General features: G+C 37.6%; 1 protein-coding gene and 1 long non-coding RNA gene across 3 annotated transcripts in view; both read left to right on the top strand.

Annotated features, from left to right (window-relative positions):
- Positions 1-5,841, top strand: part of TENT4A (terminal nucleotidyltransferase 4A) — a 36,149-nt gene extending 30,308 nt beyond the window's left edge. Inside the window, exons 11-12 of one of the 2 annotated variants that reach the window (XM_063298716.1) lie at positions 822-980; positions 4,782-5,841. In XM_063298716.1, coding sequence (XP_063154786.1) covers positions 822-980; positions 4,782-4,964 — 342 coding nt within the window. In that variant the 3' untranslated portion in view covers positions 4,965-5,841. Of the gene's footprint in view, positions 1-821; positions 981-4,778 lie in introns of both variants that reach the window. The other variant, XM_063298715.1, reaches the window with a different exon arrangement.
- On the top strand, positions 1,017-4,050 carry LOC134493889 (uncharacterized). Its single transcript, XR_010067617.1, has 2 exons — positions 1,017-2,475; positions 3,306-4,050. It is a non-coding gene; the product is annotated as an uncharacterized LOC134493889 (long non-coding RNA).
- Positions 5,842-20,173: the final 14,332 nt, after the last annotated feature.

Raw genomic sequence — 20,173 nt, 5'->3', positions numbered from 1 at the left:
AGTGTGGAAATAATTACACAGAAATTTAGCAGGTCCTAAAAGACAAAGAGCTATCAAAGAAAACAAAAGAGCCTAGATAAATTATGCCCTCCACACAGATAGTTATATCATGACTGCTGATCGGAGCATAGCAAGTAGTACACACTATAAAAATTGCTTACTAGCTCAGTCTTGGTATGAAAAATCAGCTGCAGTTCTGCTTAATCCAGAAGCAGCAATTGGGTAGTGTTAGGAAATGTTTATTCAAGGCACTTATTTAATTTATTTTGATAGTGTAGTAATGGAAGGTCAGAAACAGTTATTTTCCAACATATTTTCTCTCTGATCCTACTCTAGAGAGATTATTTCTGTAACACATGTCCAGCACAAAATCATCCTGCTTTAAAACTGTCTCTTCACATACATTTGTATCAGTCAAACAATAACAAACTCAGCTAATCTTTTAAAACAAATAGGCATTTCTTATTTTCAGTCCCAGTTCTCACAGGAGATAATATCTATGGCGATATATGCAGTATTCATTCCCCAGGAAAAAAACTGATCTCAGGCCAATATTACTGATTTAGGGTTTTTCCAAGGTACGTCTATTCTGCAGTCTTCCATATTTGTAACATATGTATTCTGTGTTAATCTGAATGTTTTTGCAGGAGACTTCAAATCCTAAATTTAGTAAAAGGCAGCTTTCTGACGTATTTCCAGTACCTACAATGACAGAACTTTCTGTTATTTGAATGTGTCATCCCAGGTTTCTTTTGTTTTATAAAATCTGTTTCATATAGTAAAATAAAATCCCATATTTTCTCCTTTTATGTAACATCAAGGATTCTGATACTCCACCTTGCACAACTCCTAATGTGTACCACTTCAGCCTGCAAGCACCATCTCCAGTTACGGCTGGATTACATCCAGCATTAACTATGCCAAGTGGTAAAAGTCAGTCCGTTCCTGCAAGAGCATTGATTATGGCAACGAATAATCAGGTATGTGAAAAAGTCCTTCTATTTTAATTTGTTTTGAAAATAATAATAAAACAGAACAGCACCTTAAAGAAAAATCTATTGAAGTAGATAAAAAGATAGCAATTCTTAGAATTAGAATTATTGAAATAGATTAAAATACAGCAATTATTTGAAAAACAATTTTAAGTAATTCGTAACATAGAAAACCTCAAAAAGCTTGTTAGCTAGGGTAACTAACAAGCATTTGAAATATTCACCACTCTACTAGAAATTTCAGGATTCATAGATGATTTTTAGATCAAGTGAAAAGTTCCTTCAAAAATATATTAGATTTGCCAAGCTATAGTTCTAAGAATATCTAGAAAAATGGGATCAAACTAAGAAAGCAGAATATTCAGCTAAGAATATTGAAGGAGACTGTGATCTAGAAGCTGCCAAAATATGATAGCACTACTTAATCTAATACATAATACTCATTTTCTAAAGGAATGTATTTGTACTTGTGAGTGAGGACAGACATGCGCATGCATATATGGAATACCAAAATATGACTTTCTGACATGATTTCTTATTACTAACTAAATAAAAAATGTTCATCCTGATTACAATTGATTCTATATTGTTGGACTAGATGGTTAATAATTTATCGTTCTCTGACATTTTCAATTGCTCCCATCTGACAGATTTCTTAACAGAAACCAAGAGACATACACATGTCCAATGTTTCTCTTGGAAGAGTAGAAGCTGGTCATGTCAACTTTATAATGTTAAATCTACAATTCAACCTTCAACTGGAGATTTGGAATGCTTTAAAAATAGAAATTAAAAATAAAAACAAAATCCAAATGAAAAAGATAGTATGAAAGTATGTCAATAAACATGATTATTGTTCTGTATTTTGATGGTAAATAAATACTGTCTTGCAAAGTTATGGAAGTAAAATACAATTCAAGTCATCTATTTACCATTAAGGAAAGATTCTCCCTGACAGAATATTAATTTAATACAGCTGTATGGTACAAGTAATAAAAATACTATGTGTACCAGCCAGACCTGCCGGCTCATGAAATGTCTTATCTCCTGGAAGCACAGTTTAGGGATGTAGGATGTGATAAAGCAGCTGCCAGGACTCATCAAATCCCCTGCTTCATCCATGTGGGGATAAATAAGTACCAAAAGAAGCCATAACCATATCACCTTGGACTTAAAACACTAGGAACAAAGCTGAAGAATCTGGGAGCTCAGGCTGTTTCTCCTCCACCTGTTCAGTCCATGGAAGAGTGACCCATAAAAGGAAAGAACTCAAAGTGATTGATTGACTTTGGGAATGATGTTGATAAGAGAGATTTGATTTCTGAGACTATAGTTCGTACTTTCTGGAGGATGGAGTGCTGGGCCAAGATGAATTAAACTTCACAAATATAAAGAACGTTAACGCAGGAGGATTTAAACTGAATCCTGTGGAAAATGGAGATGTAAATCCAGAAAATTTTAAGATAAGAACTTGTGCACAGTAGTAGGATGGGGAAAGTAACTGCTGGAGACTATGAAACTGCTCAACGAAAAATCAGGAAGGACATAAAATCCTAAAATTCAAGGCTTTTGTTGTCTGTACAGTAATGCTCATAGTGTGAGAAATAAAAAGGATCTGGGTTGTTATAGGAAGATAAAATAAGACATACTGTATACAGTACATACGCAAAAGCCATCATGTTATTCCCTGTGGAATTAATGTTATGCAAAGTGAAGAAAAGTAGTAAAAAAAACCCAAGCCAAATAAATTAAACACATGGGACAATTAAAAAAAAAGGCACACTAAACGTAGTTTACATTCATCAAAGTAAACTTAGGCTTTCGAAATTTAGACATGCCCTTAAGTACAGTTTTTACATTTCTGAATTTATCATCTTCAGAGCTGAAAAAGACACTTCTTGCCATTGAGGTCATTTGTTCTTCCATTATTAGTTATTGGGGTGCTCAGTCTTGGAAAAAGACACAGCTTCTTTAAGGAGTTTCTGCTTGAATCCAAACTGCTGCAGACCCAGAGCAATGACAGCTTTAGGAAGATCCTGTTATATACCCTCTACTTCAGGGAATAACAGCATATTGATTAAACCTTATTCTAGTTCTGTGAGTAATGTAATTAATCCTCAGTGGTGACTTCTATATGTTGAATAGCAACGAGGACAGAATGGGATGCTGTGCAACCCCACAGCTTAGTTTCCAGGGCCAAGGTGCAGTCATTCAGTGCTATCCTCTGAATCCTGATTCTGACTCCTAATTGACAAAATCAATTTAAAATTGTGCCATAATCACCGTTATTAAAAATGCCAAGATATCAAGAAGAGTCAACAAACTTTCATCATCTCCCTCCCCATAAAAGCAAAACACCAGGATGACTAAAGCTGATTCCGTCCCAGAACCAGGCCTGAAATCAGAGTGAAACAGCTTCAATTAATACATTTCTTCCATAGGTTTGATACATTATAGGTAGCACCCTCACAAGCACCCTGGAAAGGGGCATTAAGTCAATAGCTATTAAACCCCAGGTTCCAGAGAGTTTCTTGAGCACAAGCATATAGCCGCCTTCAAAGCATTCGTTAAAAGCTCCTGTCATAACTGGAATCCAGCTAAATGTATTTATACTAAACAGTGTAAAATCTTCTGCTACTATTTCTATTGATACTTTTAATTAAGCATCCCTTTAATTAATTATATTGTTTCATAAGCAAACTAAGACAACTCAGAGGTAAGTACTCATTCTTGATTACTCATTTTGATTGAAGGGCTAGTTATTTTTCTACAAAATTACTTTCCATAATGTCATTCAACTGTGAAGTAGGATCTTGCCCCATCAGCCTTCTGTCAGTAATAATGATAATAATGTCAATAACCCCTGTCAGTGATTATCCAGAAGCCCTTACCATTAAAGAGGCTATAAAACTTCTGCATTTCAGCCTTTGGCATGCAAGTCTTTTCAGTTTTCATCTTTGAATTAGGAGAATATAAATCTATTCTAACTCCTTAAAGAAAAGGTATGTATGGTTTAGGCTTCAGTAAATCTGTTTCATAATGTCATCAGATTCAGAAATATCTAAAATATTCAAATCAATGGTGTGTTGTGCTGGAAGTTGTCCAGTAATTTAGATCATAGAAGTGTCCCACTTCTATCTCAATTATTTGTATCTTGTCTTTGAGAGTACAGCTCCTTGTAAGTCAGGATATGAGTAAGAAAAATATAAATTAATGAAATGACAGCAATGACTATTAATGTAAAAAGTAATCAGAGCCCTTCCCATAGAACAATGGATGCTACATAATGGTATGTAGATCACTCTGAATTCAAAACACCCTATTTTGAGCCCAAGATGCACTGTTTCTATCATATTTGAAATGTTTCATACTTAAAATGTAAAATAGCTGTTTCAGAGTAACTCAGACTGGTTCAAAAATGAAATATTTTATGCATTCCTAAAGTAGATAACACTGGAATTGTCCTCATCTGCCTCCTGCTCTCCTAAAGATCTCTTTTGCAAGGCAATAGATGAAAAGTGACCTATTAAGATTCAAAAAGAGCAGGCCTAATATCTTCTTTGCCTGTTTCTCTCTCCTGGAATTCTTTGGAGTAATGTAGTACTGTATTAACTTTCCTGAATGGAACTTTTCCAAAAATTATTGCTTGTATGTTGATGTCTGAATGCTTTGTCCCTTTTTCATAACTATAAATTCATTACTTAGGAACTGCATGAGACATTAATGAAAATTTGGCAATAATATTAAATAGTTGGCAATAATATTAAATATTTCCTTTGTTTTCAGCAGCACAATGGAGTGAAGTTTACTGTGAAAGGAGCTCATAATCATAATCAAGGCAGCGGATACAATTCTGCCAGTAATGGAGCTATAAGGCAGCCGGTTAGCAACAGAGGTCATCTTCAACACAACCGTAATATTTGGAGGAGAAAGAAGTACAGGGACACTTTGCCTATTAGCCTTAGCAGATAATGGCCAACTTGAGAGTCCTCTTTAGACTAATGCAGTGTGTGTGATACTGCTCTGGGGGGATTTGAGACCAGCACTGAATACATCTGTCTGTGGATGTTGCCAAATATCTGCATCCAACGTTTGCATGTTTCTTGTGTGGTGGTGGAGTACATCTTAAAAGAAATAATTGTGCTTATCGTGAAGCCTTATTAACTGTGGGAGTTTGTCTTCTGCCTATCCATGATTAATACAGTGCTGAAACAGCTCTGGTAAGACTTGGGAGGACCATAAATGCTGTGGCACTTTGCTGTAGCTGCATTTGTTCATAATTGGTTGTTTTGTTTTGGAAGGATAATGGGTAGCTTGAATGTTACTTTCCATTGCAAAACTTCATTTGTGCCATTGTTCACCACCTTCCCATTCCTTCTGAAAATGGTTTTGTTGCCTTACTCACATCAAACATAACATGCAATAACTTGGAATGTTTTAATCATATTTTCATGAAAATATTTATGGAATGGAGGGTGTACACATATGCACACACATCTCTCTCTCTTTCTCTCTCTCTCTGTGTGTGTGTGTGTGTGTGTGATTTTTGTTTGTTTTATAGATCCTTTCCCAAGTTGCATTTTCTAAGTTGGGTTCATGCTTCTTGTGGATTAGCTGAGCAATCAATTTAACACATTAAGCTGATAATATTGAGGCTTCCTAATTTGTAGTGGAACTCTTGGTCTGGCTTAAATATTTATAACAATTATTGAGTTAAAAGGCATTTTGACTATTTAGCTCACTAGTCTGGCATGTAACACTAAATTCAATCTAATGAGCTAGAATACCATCTAATGCTCTTACAGATCTCATGTTTATTTTAGTGGGGATCATTTAGAAAAAATTGAACCTTCATCTTATTTCCTACAGCTGGACAAAAATTACTATTACAAATCTAGTTTGTTTGGGATATATACACACACACGCATATACACAGACACACACACACATATATATATCCCCCCTGACTTTTAACTGCAAACTAGATACCATTCATCAATTTTACTTACCTTCTGATTGCTTGGGCCCAAGTATTGCTAAATAAAGCATCCAACTTAAAGAATGTGGAGAAAGGAATATGTAATGATTCCATTAAGGAATCTGATTAGCAGCCTGCATTAGTTCTGTTGAAAGCAACTACCTAAAACGTACCTTCTGGCTTCTCTATGCATTCTGAAGTTTTAGTCTGTTGTTTTGTAAAGGACACAGCCCAGTGGTATTGAGGTAACCTGTATGGCAAGCAATTGATTTCAAGATGCATACAGATATACTATGCAAGTGTGTATCATCATAGCAACTTGTTAATTTTATTTTAAAGCCCCAAATTGTGTATATGGCCTAGCCCTAAATTTAAGAAGTACCGCATTTCTTACTATCACTTACTGCATATTTTTCATGCTTTTTCTTCTTTTGTTAAAAAACAAGTTCTTAAAATTTTCAAAGCACTGTGTTTAGTAGTGCTGCTTGAAGAAATTCTACTTTGACATCTTAATTGTACATGGAAATGAATGTTCTTAAACAGTGAATGTTAGACACCGAATGGTCAGAAGCTGATGTAGCACATGCTAGAAAAAAGTTTTCAAAACAAATGCAGGGCCTTTGAATAGCACGAAAGAAGAGATCGCAACATTCCAAAGCAGAGTAGCACATATTTTGTCTACAGTTCATCTTGATCTATTGTTAAATATCTTTTTAATTGACTGTAAGATAATCAGAAAGACAGGCATAAAAATACAAGGTTTACTATACAAGCCAGCATCTGTATGGAAAAATATATGAAGTTTGCAAGTACAAGGGAAATATGAACAAGAAAGTTACTGAAAATGTACACTGTGGTTATTTACCTCTATCTGCAAGTTGCCCAGCCATACTCCTTATCACAGGTTATAGATTATTTCATCTGGGAATAACTTTTGAACCTTCAAACTATGTTCTATACATACATGGTTTTTATGCCCCACTCATACTGAAGCCCTTAAGTATGCTACCCACCTTAAAAAAAAAAAAAGCCTTTCCTGAAGATTTCTTCCTTCCCCAAAGCAACATTTGATAATATTATCAACCTCTGGTGAACAGATATTCTACAACAAATAAATAGCAAGCAGATTGTGAATTGCCAAAACCTCAGCTCTGCTCAAAAATGGAATCAGTATTTTTGCTTTCATTATTTTTCAAACCTTTTGAATAGCTTGTAGTAGAATCTGGTATAGTAAGGGATCTAAACTTGAATAAACCATTCAAGGGCTGATTATAGACCTATAGTCATTCAACATGCTAGCAATATTGACTATGAATCTACATTATTGAAATCTTGATGTTCTAAATACTTCCATTTAAAAGCAGGATAGACTTAAAAGCAGATATCATGTCTCATTCAGTCATGATTGATTATAAATTGCACTGGCGGCCACTCTGGTTACATTCTATGCCTCTGTGGATGCCTGATTGAAATATCATGTTCAGATTCTTTTTTGTGTGTAATAACAATGTGGGAAGCTAAAAATACATATTTTTATGTGAAGTTTTGTATTCTTTGATTTTTAATAAATTTTCAAGGCAGGTATGTCCATGGTGTAATGTCTGTCACTGTGATCTTTTTATTTTCATTGTGTTAGCAGAATTCTGTTTTATAATCAAAGCAAAATTCCATTTAATCCAGTATTTTGTATATCAGGGTATCTAACCAAATTATACTAAGACATTCATAAAAAGGTAATGAGAGATAGCTACCCCTTTTGGTGGTCTGAGATAGTCAGTCTTTGAATCTGGATAGAGGGAAGCCAGTCCTGATGTTCTTTCATATCAATTTCCTTGAGGGTAAACCTTCACAAAACCATCTTTAAGATTTTGGTGGGAGGCATTTCAACATACAGTGTAACTTTGGGGCTACAAATATCACATCCAAAATCATTGAACTAGATCAGCAGTGTATTGAAATTATCTTGGCAATATTAAAGCAAAGATGCAAAATAGATGTTGTAAAATGTGTATGCGTGGGTAGAATAAATCAGATTTCAGTTAATGAAAAACTGTTGTCTTGAGGCTAGGTTTTCTAATGATACTATGAACTATATTTTTCTCAGACTGCACTATTGACAGAGTTCGTTAAACTATGCTAGCGGTAACCTTTATAGTATCTTAAGAATGCTCCATTTTCACATCATTTAAGCAACAGTCATGACCAACTGCATGCTTTTTATGGGAAAATCGTATTTTCATTATTTGACAGCGTTAAAGCGTTAATAAAGGTAGTCCACACTTACTGACCACTCATTCAGCGACCATTCAGAATTACAGTGGTGCTGAAAAAGGAGGATTACAACCAGTCCATGAGGTTGCAGCTGCCACAGCATCCCAGTAGTCACATGATCACAATTTGGGTGCTTGGGAACCAGCACGCATTTACAACAGTCGCAGCATCCTGCGGTCACATGATCACCATTTGCAACCTTCGCAGCAGGCTTCCAACAAGCAGTCAATGGCAAGACTGGCAGGAAGTCACAAGTTGTCCAGATTACCAGGAAACACACTGAGACAATGACTTGGTCTCTAATATTTATTAGTAGTACTTAACAAGAATCCTAACAAACTGAGGAAGCGTGGGAAAACCCAGCCATATAACCCCCAAAGGTTAAGGCAGTCCCGATCTGTGTCTCTTTGAATGGCTGAACAGTTCCTCAGTGCTACACATGCGCTTGACAGTCTGGGTGGGAGCCCCCTGCTTGCCATCCTTACTCATGACACAAGTCATGGTCACGTGACTTTTCACTTAATGACCACGCTGCTTAGTGATGGAGTTTCCAGTCCCTATTGGTGTCGGTAAGTGAGGACTACCTGTCTGGCCAATTGTTCTAACAAGGTAATTTATCCTCACTAAAAAACAATAGTTGTCTAAAGAAATACATAATTACCTACATTTAGCATACATTCTAATACTTATAAAGAAACTCTGCTTTAATTTGCTTTACTTCTAATACTTTTAAATACAAATTTAGCAGATTTACAGTATGTTGATGCATGAGGCAAAAAATAAAATTCCATAGCTCAGCAATATCTCTTTTTAGAACAAGGAAAAGAATGGGTGAGATTTTGATTGTCCAGAACTCTTCAGCACACAAGATGTAACAAAAAGAGGGTGTGGGAAAGAAGGAAGAAAGTCCAAACGTATGCCAGAATTTAGCCATGAGATCTTCCAGATACAGATTTTAACTGAATGGTTGAGGAGGAGGAGGAGGTATAGCCAGTACCAACTTTCACTAAGTATGAAGGATAAAGAATATGGTTGCTGTGCTGTTCTCTGATCATCACCAGTGTAAAAGGTACTTTCAGAACTTAACTATATGGTGTTAATTGTATGTAAGCAATTAAAATTGCTGTGGCAAGCTATGGAAACAAAATTATGAGGGGAATGGGTATTAGCTCTTCCCCTTCATCATTGTACTACAGTTCCTGGAACTATTCTCCCAAGTCCTTTACTTTTCGTACTAATAGATTGGTTCATTTTCATATATGTTAATACATTACACAGAATGTGTTTTTAGCTGTTTCTCCATTTTCTAGCATAAATTACGTTGAACCTTTACAAATACTGAAGGAATATCCCTTTTTGTGGGAGCCGGAATATAATTCAAATGGGTATTATAATTTAGAAAATTGCACATTAAAAAAAAACAACTAAATGCCTTCTGAATAACTGGCTGCCACAGAAAGGTCTGTCTGGTCAGGTAAGTATCAGTCTGTTAAAAACTCAGGCCTGTTTCATGGGGTTGAAGCTGGGCCTATGTGATCTCACAATGCTCTGCTGCTTTCTGAGGTTTTTGTAAACGAACCAATGAACTTTCAAGTCAGCTACTGCTCCAAAGGAATTGTGAGAAGAATTTTGCAGCGTTTGCTCTGGGGCTGTGGGTGACTGGAATCCCATGGCTAGGACCTCCGGTTCCTTGGCATTTTGTTTCCTCAACGCTGCTTTGGCAGGCTCCCTGTTCTTTTCAGAGCAAACTTGCATGGAGACACTGGAGACGAGAACGTTTTTGCTCAATGCAAACAGAAGAGGTTGAAGGACTCCTTCATTTGCCAGCTGGGGAGATACATTTTAGCACATCCTCACTGGACTTCCCTTGTTCCTGTTCCTTATCTTCTCCCTCTCCCACCTTAGTGAGCCGTGAGTGCATTTCTTAGGGTTTATTTAGCAAAAAACTCGAAGTGTGTTCCACCCAATACACTCTTTCTTTCTTTCTTTCTTTCTTTTTCTTTCTTTCTTTCTTTCTTTCTTTCTTTCTTTCTTTCTTTCTTTCTTTCTTTCTTTCTTTCTTTCTTCTCTGCAGACAGCCAATCTTACTGCATTCTCTCTATGCCAACCCCCAGCAATGAAAAGGGCATCCACTCTATTTGAGCGTTGTGCAAATGGTTTCTGCTTCTAAAAATACAGGTGGCTTAGCAGGGGGTTTAGCTGTTTTAGGGGGCACACTACAGTATGGTGCATTTTAAACAAAAGAGTAAAATCAGCATACAGCATGCCAGTATTTTCAAACCACTAGCCATGCTTCTGAACTATGAACAAAAGCTGGAAGCTCACTCATTCCAAAGGTAGGGCTTTGCCATGGCTGCAAGGCTGAAACTGATTGCAGAAGGAGCGTAATGACCAGGGACTACCTGGCTATCTTCTCTGGCAAACAAATGCCTGGAAATGAGTACCTTCCTTCCCATCCCTGTGTATGATTGCTGATTGAGCAATACCTGTAAGTAAAATAAAGTTGCCATCTAATTTATCTAATGAAATGCCCCCATCTCAAATAGTGCCATGCCATGAGCTTCACTGAGAGCCAGTTTGGTGTAGCAGTTAAAGGCTCTGGCCTACAAACCAGGAGACCATGAGTTCTAGTCCCACTTTAGGCACCAAGCCAGCTGGGTGACTTTGGGTCAGTCACTCTCACCCCTGGGAAGAAAGCAAGGGCAAACCACCTCTGAAAATGTTGCTAACTGCAAGGAATTGTCCAAGTAGTTGCCAGGAATCAAGGATAACTTGAAGGCACCTCAAAAAAGTAAAAAGCCTTATTATCTAACATTTCAGCCCATACGAGATTTGCAGTCTGCTGTGGCAAGAAAATCATACTACTATTGCTTCATTAAGTCTCCATAGTTGGCAATCTCTTGTTACCATACCAGTGTAACCATTCTATTACGGGTTGGTGTTTAGGCAAATTTGCAAGTCTCTCGAATTTTTTTAGGGTATTTGGGGGAGCCACTTAGGGATGGATTTCATATATAAAATTATTTAGAACATGAGAATTACAATTGTCCTAGATTCTCCTTGTGCATATTCACTACCTAATGAGGAAACAAGGAAATAATTAAAGAATTAGGAACTTAAAAAAAAAAGAAAACAATTGTCCATCAAATGCAAGATGCTTTCTTGCTCCTGTTTATTGGTTTTACTACAGAAAGAGGGCAGTCTTGCATTAACTTTCCTTTCTTACTAAAAATATAAAATACACTGCTCTCCCAGTCTGTTCATTTTTGCATCTTTGTTGTTCTTTGTGTTTGCTTTTTTTCTTTAGTTTCCCTGACTCTGAATCCAATTCACATTACCTGGAAAATGGTTTTTCTTTTTGTTTTAAATCAAAGAATAATTTGAAGAAATAAAAATGTTGACTTTTGACAGGATGTAAACAAAATGCAGACATGCTGGGAGCCCAAGGCAATCGCTGTGTTGGACAAACCATAGTCCTGTTATCAATGGTAGGAGTTGAAATGAGTCCAGTTTTCCCCACAACCCTCCCCAGCCTTGGACGATAACCAGAGGGTGAGGGTAGCCTCATGGATACAGGGGTGCCCTCAGGATGGGGGTCAAAAAGTCAACATGGCATCCATCAATCAAAATCAATGGAGTTGCCATCTTTTTAAACTCTTCCTGAGGACACTCCTGCATCCATGAGGCTGCCATATTGCCTTTTGTGGCCACCACCTTGACTTTTTTCTTCTTCATTTTTTGACCCCCTCCCTGCAGACACCCCTGCAGAACAGACAGGAACAATCAGCTTTTCTGGCTGAGGGAATAGCATGTTGAATATTGCTTATTTTTGATAAAGTTCAAGTTTTGGTTCACTCATTCCAAAATAAAGGAGAAAGCCTTGTAGGGCAAAAAAAGGAAAATGTGCTATACCCTACCCCATAACCAGGGAATGAAAGAAAGCTAAAGCTTTTTTTCTATTTGTCTCCAAAGCAACTGTTAAGGGAGTTATTTACCTCTCGCCACACTCTTTGTGTCTGCATCTTCTAGCAGCACATTTGTTTTGATTGTAGCATCCACCTTCCTGGTTTACGATTCAAGTGAATGCTGTTCCAAGTAGAATGTGATGCTTGTTTGAAAAGGCCTTCAAATGATAATACTTTTTCAGGCAGGAAGCATTGGTTTGTCCTTGCAGGCATTAAGTCCCTTAAGTGTAGAAACAGTTGAGAAACTTTTAGAATCCTAATTATGTCAGCAGGGCATAATTTTTTTATAAAAGCACTCTTGTGAATAAAAATGTGCTGACAGAGAGTTTCTGTATTCAGAATGGCTCTTATTTTCAGAGAATGATGGATATGTTTCACCTTTGATTCGTTATTTCAAATTCTGAACTGATTTCCTCAGGCATTTTTCCTGGTACTAACAAAGAGTAGAATTAAGCAATGTCCTGCATGTGTTTGTTTAGAGCCATATATTGGGATCTCAAATTGCTTAACCTGGCATGGACTTTCTCGAGTTCCTGTTATATTTCTGTGTTTTCCCAAAGCTGTTCTTCAATGGTTTTGAGCTATTATTTTAAAAAATAAGAAAGAAAGGGTCTAGATAATCTGTTTCCTCTAGGCCCTATGAAGCTGTACCCCAACCCCCTTCTCAAAACCTTCCTTTTAGGAAGGAAAGGTTGGAGCTTGGATGAAAATTCTCCAGAAAGCTAGGTCCAGTGATGGCTCCTTGAGAAGAGAACATATCACCACCTCCTTCAAGGCAAGTGGATCCATCCCTTCTCTCAAAGAGGCTGACAGTACTGCATGTTCTCAACCACATGTCACCACTTTGGCAGTCAGGAAGGCTATGGATCTGATAGGTCAGGTTAGCAATCCCAAGGATCTCATCCACCTCCTCAGAAGTTACAGGTTCAAATTCATCCCAGCTAACCATTCAAGACTGTGTCTCAGTCTCCTCAACAGGATCTGCCCAGTCAGACTCCAACTCTCAGCTGGTCTGCAAATGCCTAGAATATTCTTCACAGTGGCCCGACAGATGATCCTGTGCCACTTTCTTCCCCAGCAAGTAATGAATCATCTTAAAAAGTGTTGAATAAATACCAACCCATATGGATAGCTATCTGCAGATGCTATAAGAAAAGAAAATGTTTTGTTGCTCTTATTGTCCCAATTTAATCCCTAATGTGGGCTCTTATTCATGTTTGATTGGATTCATTGTTCGTCATTCTCCAATGGCTCTCTAAGCATCTCTTCTGGTATTTAATCTTTTGGAGCACCTCAGAAAAGCAAGGAGCATCCTGACTTCAGGTGGGGACAATGGTGGCTTGAGCTGGTTTTTTCTGCTGTCTGCAGACTGACCTGTCAAAGTGGCTTTTTTTCTTAGGTTCAGGCAGGCTTCCTTGGAGCCCAGAAGAGTTCTTTGGATTAAGGAGAACCCCAGGAATCACCCCATGTATTCTCCAGACAGCTGGTCACAGCCAGAAGACCACAAAATGATGTATCGTGATCGACTGGTAAGTGATCAGCTGGGAGATGTGGCCGTCATCTTCTTCCCGAGTCACTCTGAAGCCATAACAGACCTTAAACCTGTCCACCCCATTTCTACAGCACTAAGCTTTTTTGTTTGAATTTTACCAAAGAGAAGCTTTCTACAACAAAGAAATGTGGCATCTCTTGGTGACTCTCATTATTTTTGAAAATTATTAACTTGGTAGTTTGGCTTTTTATATATAATTCATTAAATTGAGATTTAAAGAATTTTGTTTTTTTATTGCTTTTTTATTAAAGTGATTTTTGAGGAATATAAAACTTGCTCTTCTTCACTGAATCTGTGGGTTGGAGTTCTGATCTATTTGCTTTCACTTTCCTGTGGGAATGCTGTTAGTTATTACTTTTTATTTTCCTGATTGGCCACACCGGAGATCAAAAGGCTGGAGAGAGTGTTCAGTTACAGCGTTAATGACTTTACCTGCCTGAGGCACTAGAGGGCACCATAATCTATCTTACTGTTAAGAAATATGGAGGAAATTAATTTGATATTTAAAGATCTCTACAATGCTGTCATTCAAGTCTTGGAGCATTTCTCAGAACTGGTGGAGCCCAAATTGTCACAAGAATCGAGAGAAATTGATAAGGCTGAAAACTACCTTAAGAGTGAAGTGGTTTCGCCAAAGAAAAAGATGAGAATTGGTGACTTACATTTAAATAGTCAAAAGAAAATTGAGTTGTTGAAAATTGAAGATAAGAAGACAGTGTTGCCACCACACCATGATCAAGAAAGGGCTTTGAACTCTGGAGGCTGGAAGATTTTGGACAATTATTTGGGCTTTTTAAAGCAGGTTGTAGAAATTGAAATTGACAAGAAGAAAGCTCTGTACATAATACTGAGACATGTAAATGCCTTGGTTCACTTTGAAGTGGGATAATTATCTAAATGTGTTTATCAGGCTGGTATCTTAAAGTTACAACCACAACCACATGTTGTGGTTACAACCACATGGCATCACCGTAGCACATAAACCAACTAAAACTCTTCAAATCATATTAAGCAACCCAAAAGACCCAATAGCCCAAGAAGAAAAAACAGGAGTCATCTACAACATACAGTGCAAGGACTGTAACAGCCACTATGTAGGACAGACAGGCAGAAGACTAGCAGAGAGCATCCACGAACACCAACTAGCAGTCAGAAGACATGATGAGAACGCCTTAATCTCACAACACATGGACAGACTCAACCATAATTTTCAACTGGGAAACTGTGAACATCCTAAACCAAGCCAAATCCAAAAATGCCAGGGAATTCCTGGAAGCCTGGCACTCAGACAAAGCAGCCATCAACAGACACATAGAGGTAAACAACATTTACATACCATTCAAAAGAGACAATAGAAAAGTCAAAAGACCAGTACACTCCCTTGCCAGCAATCAACACCCAGATATGCAAAAATCAACACAAGGATTAACATCAGATGAACCAGCAAACAGCACAATACACCCTAATCAAGGAAGTATTAACTCAGGCAATCAACCAAGCAGCAAACAACAGCCCAATCAAAGAACTCCCAAGGAGAGAACAACACCCCTACCAGCACAAGCAGGGCAAGCCGCGGTATCTAAACTGAGAGCAAGGCCCACTCCCTCTTTGCACTGAAGATGTTGCCTAGCCTGGCAATGAAACGTCTGCAAGAAAACAACAAGGCTCAGAGAGCACCAAGGACTCCACATGGTATCTTAAAGGTTTGGATAAATGGTTATGCTGTTCTGAAAATTCTTACATTTTTGGTAAATGCCTAGGTTATTGTTTAAATGTGGTTATCAGAATGGTTTTTTAAGGGTTTAGATAAATGTTTACGCTGTGTGGATAATTTTTATATTTTTGGTTAATGTTAGTTTAGTTGGCAGATAGGAGCAAATTATAGTGAGGAAGAGTAGTGTTTGCTATTATATTAGGTTCCAAATTATATTTGAAGGATTTTATAAGTTTTTCTTTAATTGGGAGGGTAATTTTGTTTTAGAAGAGAATGTAATAATGAGAATTTAAATGCTTTATAGAAATAATGCTTACATAATATGGAGTAAGAGATTGATATTGATTTATGTATATCTTCGTTATAGAAAGTCAGAAGTCACTTTGTAGTAGTTTGTTTTGTGTTTTTTCACACCTTTTTAGTTCTGTTTCTTTTTCTTTGTAGGCTTCTTTGTTTCAACCTTTTCAGTTTTTATGTATATTTTGAAAATGCTTTAATAAAGTTTCCTAAAAAAAAAGCAAAGCAAAGCAAGGAGCACTCCTAGATTGATGCATAGTGAGAGGCATGTAGGATCAATCTGATCCAAGGCTGGAAGGTTGCATATAATTGATAATAGCCAGTCATTAGGATGCAACAACTACTTCCTGCTCACAGGCTCCAACTCAGCCTTGACTTCCTGTGACCTATGATTTTTCTATCATATCCCTTCCTCAGACATTTTTTCTCAAGACTAAGCCTACTTCCTTCTCTTCCTAGGAATTTCTAAACCCTTGATCGTTCTTGTGGACTTACTCAAATCTCTCTGATCTCTTCAAGTTTTGTACCCACAACTGGACAGAGTACATGAGGTGGGATCTGACCAAAGTGGAATAAAGTAGAATGATTCCTTCCCATGATCTGCAGCCCAAAGCTCCATTTGCCAAAACTGGCTAATATTCAGCTTGTAACCAGCAATCTAAGATCATTTTTACAAATATCATTACAAAGGCAGGGATCCCCATCCTCTGCATGTGCATTTGTTTCCTAAATGAATAACTTCAAATTATACTCTCTGCCCAATTTTTTTGAAATTTTCCCCTCATTTCTTTAATATACTAAAATTGATCTGAATTTTATTTCTGTGTTCTATGTTGCTAGCTATCCCACCCAATCTTGTGTCATCTGCAATTTTGATAAACAGTCCCTCTACTTCTTCATCTAAATCATTAATGAATATATTGAAGAGTAGAGGACCCAGAACTGATCCTTGTGGCACTCCGCATCTCTCCAATTCGATTTGGATCATTGATGGACACTCCATTTAATTGCCATGCCATCAAAGAGGCATGAGACTATAGGAATGAGAGACTTTAATTACCCCTTTAAATAATGGGCTGCACAACAAAGTCAGAATGGATTTGCCATCTACTTTCCTGAAATCAGGATATATTATTCTCACAACTGTTAATGAACTTACCTGATCAAAACAATTAGATACGTTTAGTCTGGCAAGATCTGTTCTTGACAAATCTATTCTGGTAATTACCACATTATTTTCAAGATATTTACAGATCAATGTTTTTATGATCTGTGCAGAATCTTCCCAGGTATCAATGGTCTTTAGTTTGCTGGAGTTCCTTTCCCTTCTTTTGACAATATTTTCTCTTCTCCAGCCTTGCTAGTTCCTCAATAATTTAGAATGCAGCTCAACTGGTCCTGGAGATTTCAACTCATTCAAAGCATAGAGGTATTTGCTGATAATATTTCAGTCAATTTCAAGCTTGATTCCTGCTTTTCACAATTTCCTGATGGAACACATACATTTTTGTTGAAAAAGAATGAACCAAAATAGTAGCTGAGGACTTCTACCTTTTCTTTGTTACATATTATTTTGTCATCTTCATGGGGCTTCTGGTAGATTGATTCTTTTCCTTTCCTTTTGAACATATCTAAAGGAACCCATTTTACTATTCATAACAGCTTTCACTAACATCAGCTCATTCTGAGCTTTTACTTTACTGATAAGAATACCGTAGCACTTCTATTTCTGAGCTGCAAAAGTCCAAACAATCACTAGATGTCCACCAAGAAATACAGATGAGAGAGGGAGAGGGAGGGAGGGAGGTACTTTTGCTGGTATCTTGTTGTAGTCCAAATTTTTGCAGTTTAGATTTGAAAGCCCTAACTTCCACTTCCTCAACTAACAGTTCTCTTTTGTTTTCCCTATCCTCTAAAGGGGAAACTTGTTAGAAATACAAGTAGAAATTTTTTGGAAGCACCATTCCTGGCAGAACTTGCATTGCATAAAATATCTCATCCCTACGGTCTCATACGTCTTTGAACATCTGCAATTTGTTTTTCACCCTCATGTTCTCCTTGGTCTGGTGGGTGACATCAGACAGCAACAATGTTGCCATTATTTGTTCTTCAACTTATTTTAACCCAGATACTTTCTAGAGCATTGCTGAATTTATCACTTGAATTTGTGAGCAGGAATGGATGTGTTAAAACATATAGTACATTCCTCCTCCCTTTCTAGTGCTTCCCCACCCCACTTTTTGAACAAATTGTATCTTTCAGTTGCTATATTCCAACTGTGTCACCCCATCAGTTGCCATTATTCTTAATAAATCATATTTGCTTTTCACTATTAGGAGCTCAAACTAATATTGTTTATTTCCAGTTCACTGAGTATTAGTATACTGTAGACACAATGACCAGCCATGGAATTGATAAGCCAAAGTTCTTTCTGATTTTTCTTTGAGTTTAAGAATACACCCACTTTCTACACTTTCTACAGTGCACAAGTCTTCATCTGAGATCCTTCAGGACATTTGCTTGAACCCACCCCCCAACCATCCTTGGAAAGAGATTGATTAAAAAACAGTTTTTTGCTTGTTAGGTAGTCTTTTAAGGGTGGGCAGAGGAGTGCCTTGCCTTACAGAGGTTGCATGACCCAAGTCTTGTCATTTTGCCATACATTTGGAAAGTGTAATCATAGGTTACTTTGGTGCTGCGAATTATTTGCTGGTGAGGGGAAGCACATACCACATGGGGCCTCTGGGCTATGGGTTGCTCAGCCTTGCCTAACTTTCATCAATTTATTTAAAAACCCACGGAAGGCACAGTCTTACGCCATAAATTATGTGTAAATAAATATTTATGTTTGTCTCAATAATAATAATAATAATAATCTACTCTCTCTACATCAGGTCCAGATTTGTGGACCTGGTAGTTGATAAGGGCTAAGATTATGCACAAGTTCTGGTTGAAGTCTGATTCCACAATATATCACGATATTTTGGAACAGATTTCCAGTTCACCCTTTCCAGAATCAAATCCTTTCACAAAGGTCCAATCTTTTATCTATTTTTCTGGAATTCTGGCATATCACAAATGATGGTACTGTGGCAGTTGTGACAAAACAGGAAAAAAAAAAAAAAAAGCTTTCATTATTTATGTAAAGCCCATCCCTGGGTTGAGAGGGGGAGTGTTAAATCCAGGGAATAATAATGGAACTCTTGTCATTGGCCTACTATTGGTCAGTGTCTTTGGGAATGGGGAGAAGTCCTGGAAGAAAAACTCTTCGTTTTCCTCTTCACTGCACTTACAATCATATTGCATAAATGATCTGCTCTGTAAATAAGCCTTACCTATGTCTGCCCTGCTTGATTACCGTAGGGAATATGGAGATGGAGTCTCGTGAAACATGTAGGCCAGGAACTTGGGAGAGGAAACATTTGTTCCCCCAAAAATAGCTCCAGATAGGGCCTGACAAGAAAAAACAGAATCAGTGTAAAAAGAAGGCTCCCAAACCCCATCCCATCCCTGGTCAGTCCAAAAGGATTTATGGACAATAATGTTGAAAACAGCCAAAAGAGCTTCATTCCCCTATCCAGTTAGGTCATCCACCACGATATGTAGCACCATCCAGTCTGATATCCCATTTGAAAGCTAGCGAGTAATCAATATTCTCCAACTATGCCTGGAGTTGTGAAACAATTACCTTATTGATCATCTCTGTCAAAAACAGGATATTTGAGAATGGGACACAAGGCAATATTCACCCTTTTGGTTGTTTATTCGTTTAGTCGCTTCCGACTCTTCGTGACTTCATGGACCAGCCCACGCCAGAGCTTCCTGTCGGTCGTCAACACCCCCAGGTCCCCCAGGGATGAGTCCGTCACCTCTAGAATATCATCCATCCATCTTGCCCTTTTGCCTTCCACTCTCCCTAGCCTCAGCATCTTCTCCAGGGTGTCCTGTCTTCTCATTATGTGGCCAAAGTATTTCAGTTTTGCCTTTAATATCATTCCCTCAAGTGAGCAGTCTGGCTTGATTTACTGGAGGATGGACTGGTTTGATCTTCTTGCAGTCCAAGGAACTCTCAGAATTTTCCTCCAACACCACAGTTCAAAAGCATTGATCTCTTATGGTCCAGCTCTCGCAGCCATATGTTACTACGGGAAACACCATTGCTCTAACTATGCGGACCTTTGTTGTCAGTGTGATGTCTCTGCTCTTAACTATTTTATCAAGATTTGTCATTGCTCTTCTCCCAAGGATTAAGCGTCTTCTGATTTCCTGACTGCAGTCAGCATCTGCAGTCATCTTCGCACCTAGAAATACAAAGTCTTTCACTGCTTCTACATTTTCTCCCTCTATTTGCCAGTTATCAATCAAGCTGGTTGCCATAATCTTGGTTTTTTTGAGGTTTAGCTG

Source organism: Candoia aspera, chromosome 3, assembly GCF_035149785.1.
Source record: "Candoia aspera isolate rCanAsp1 chromosome 3, rCanAsp1.hap2, whole genome shotgun sequence".
NCBI lineage: Eukaryota > Metazoa > Chordata > Lepidosauria > Squamata > Boidae > Candoia > Candoia aspera.
The sequence above is the reverse complement of the archived record's forward strand: the minus strand, read 5'-3'. Positions and strand labels throughout refer to the sequence as shown.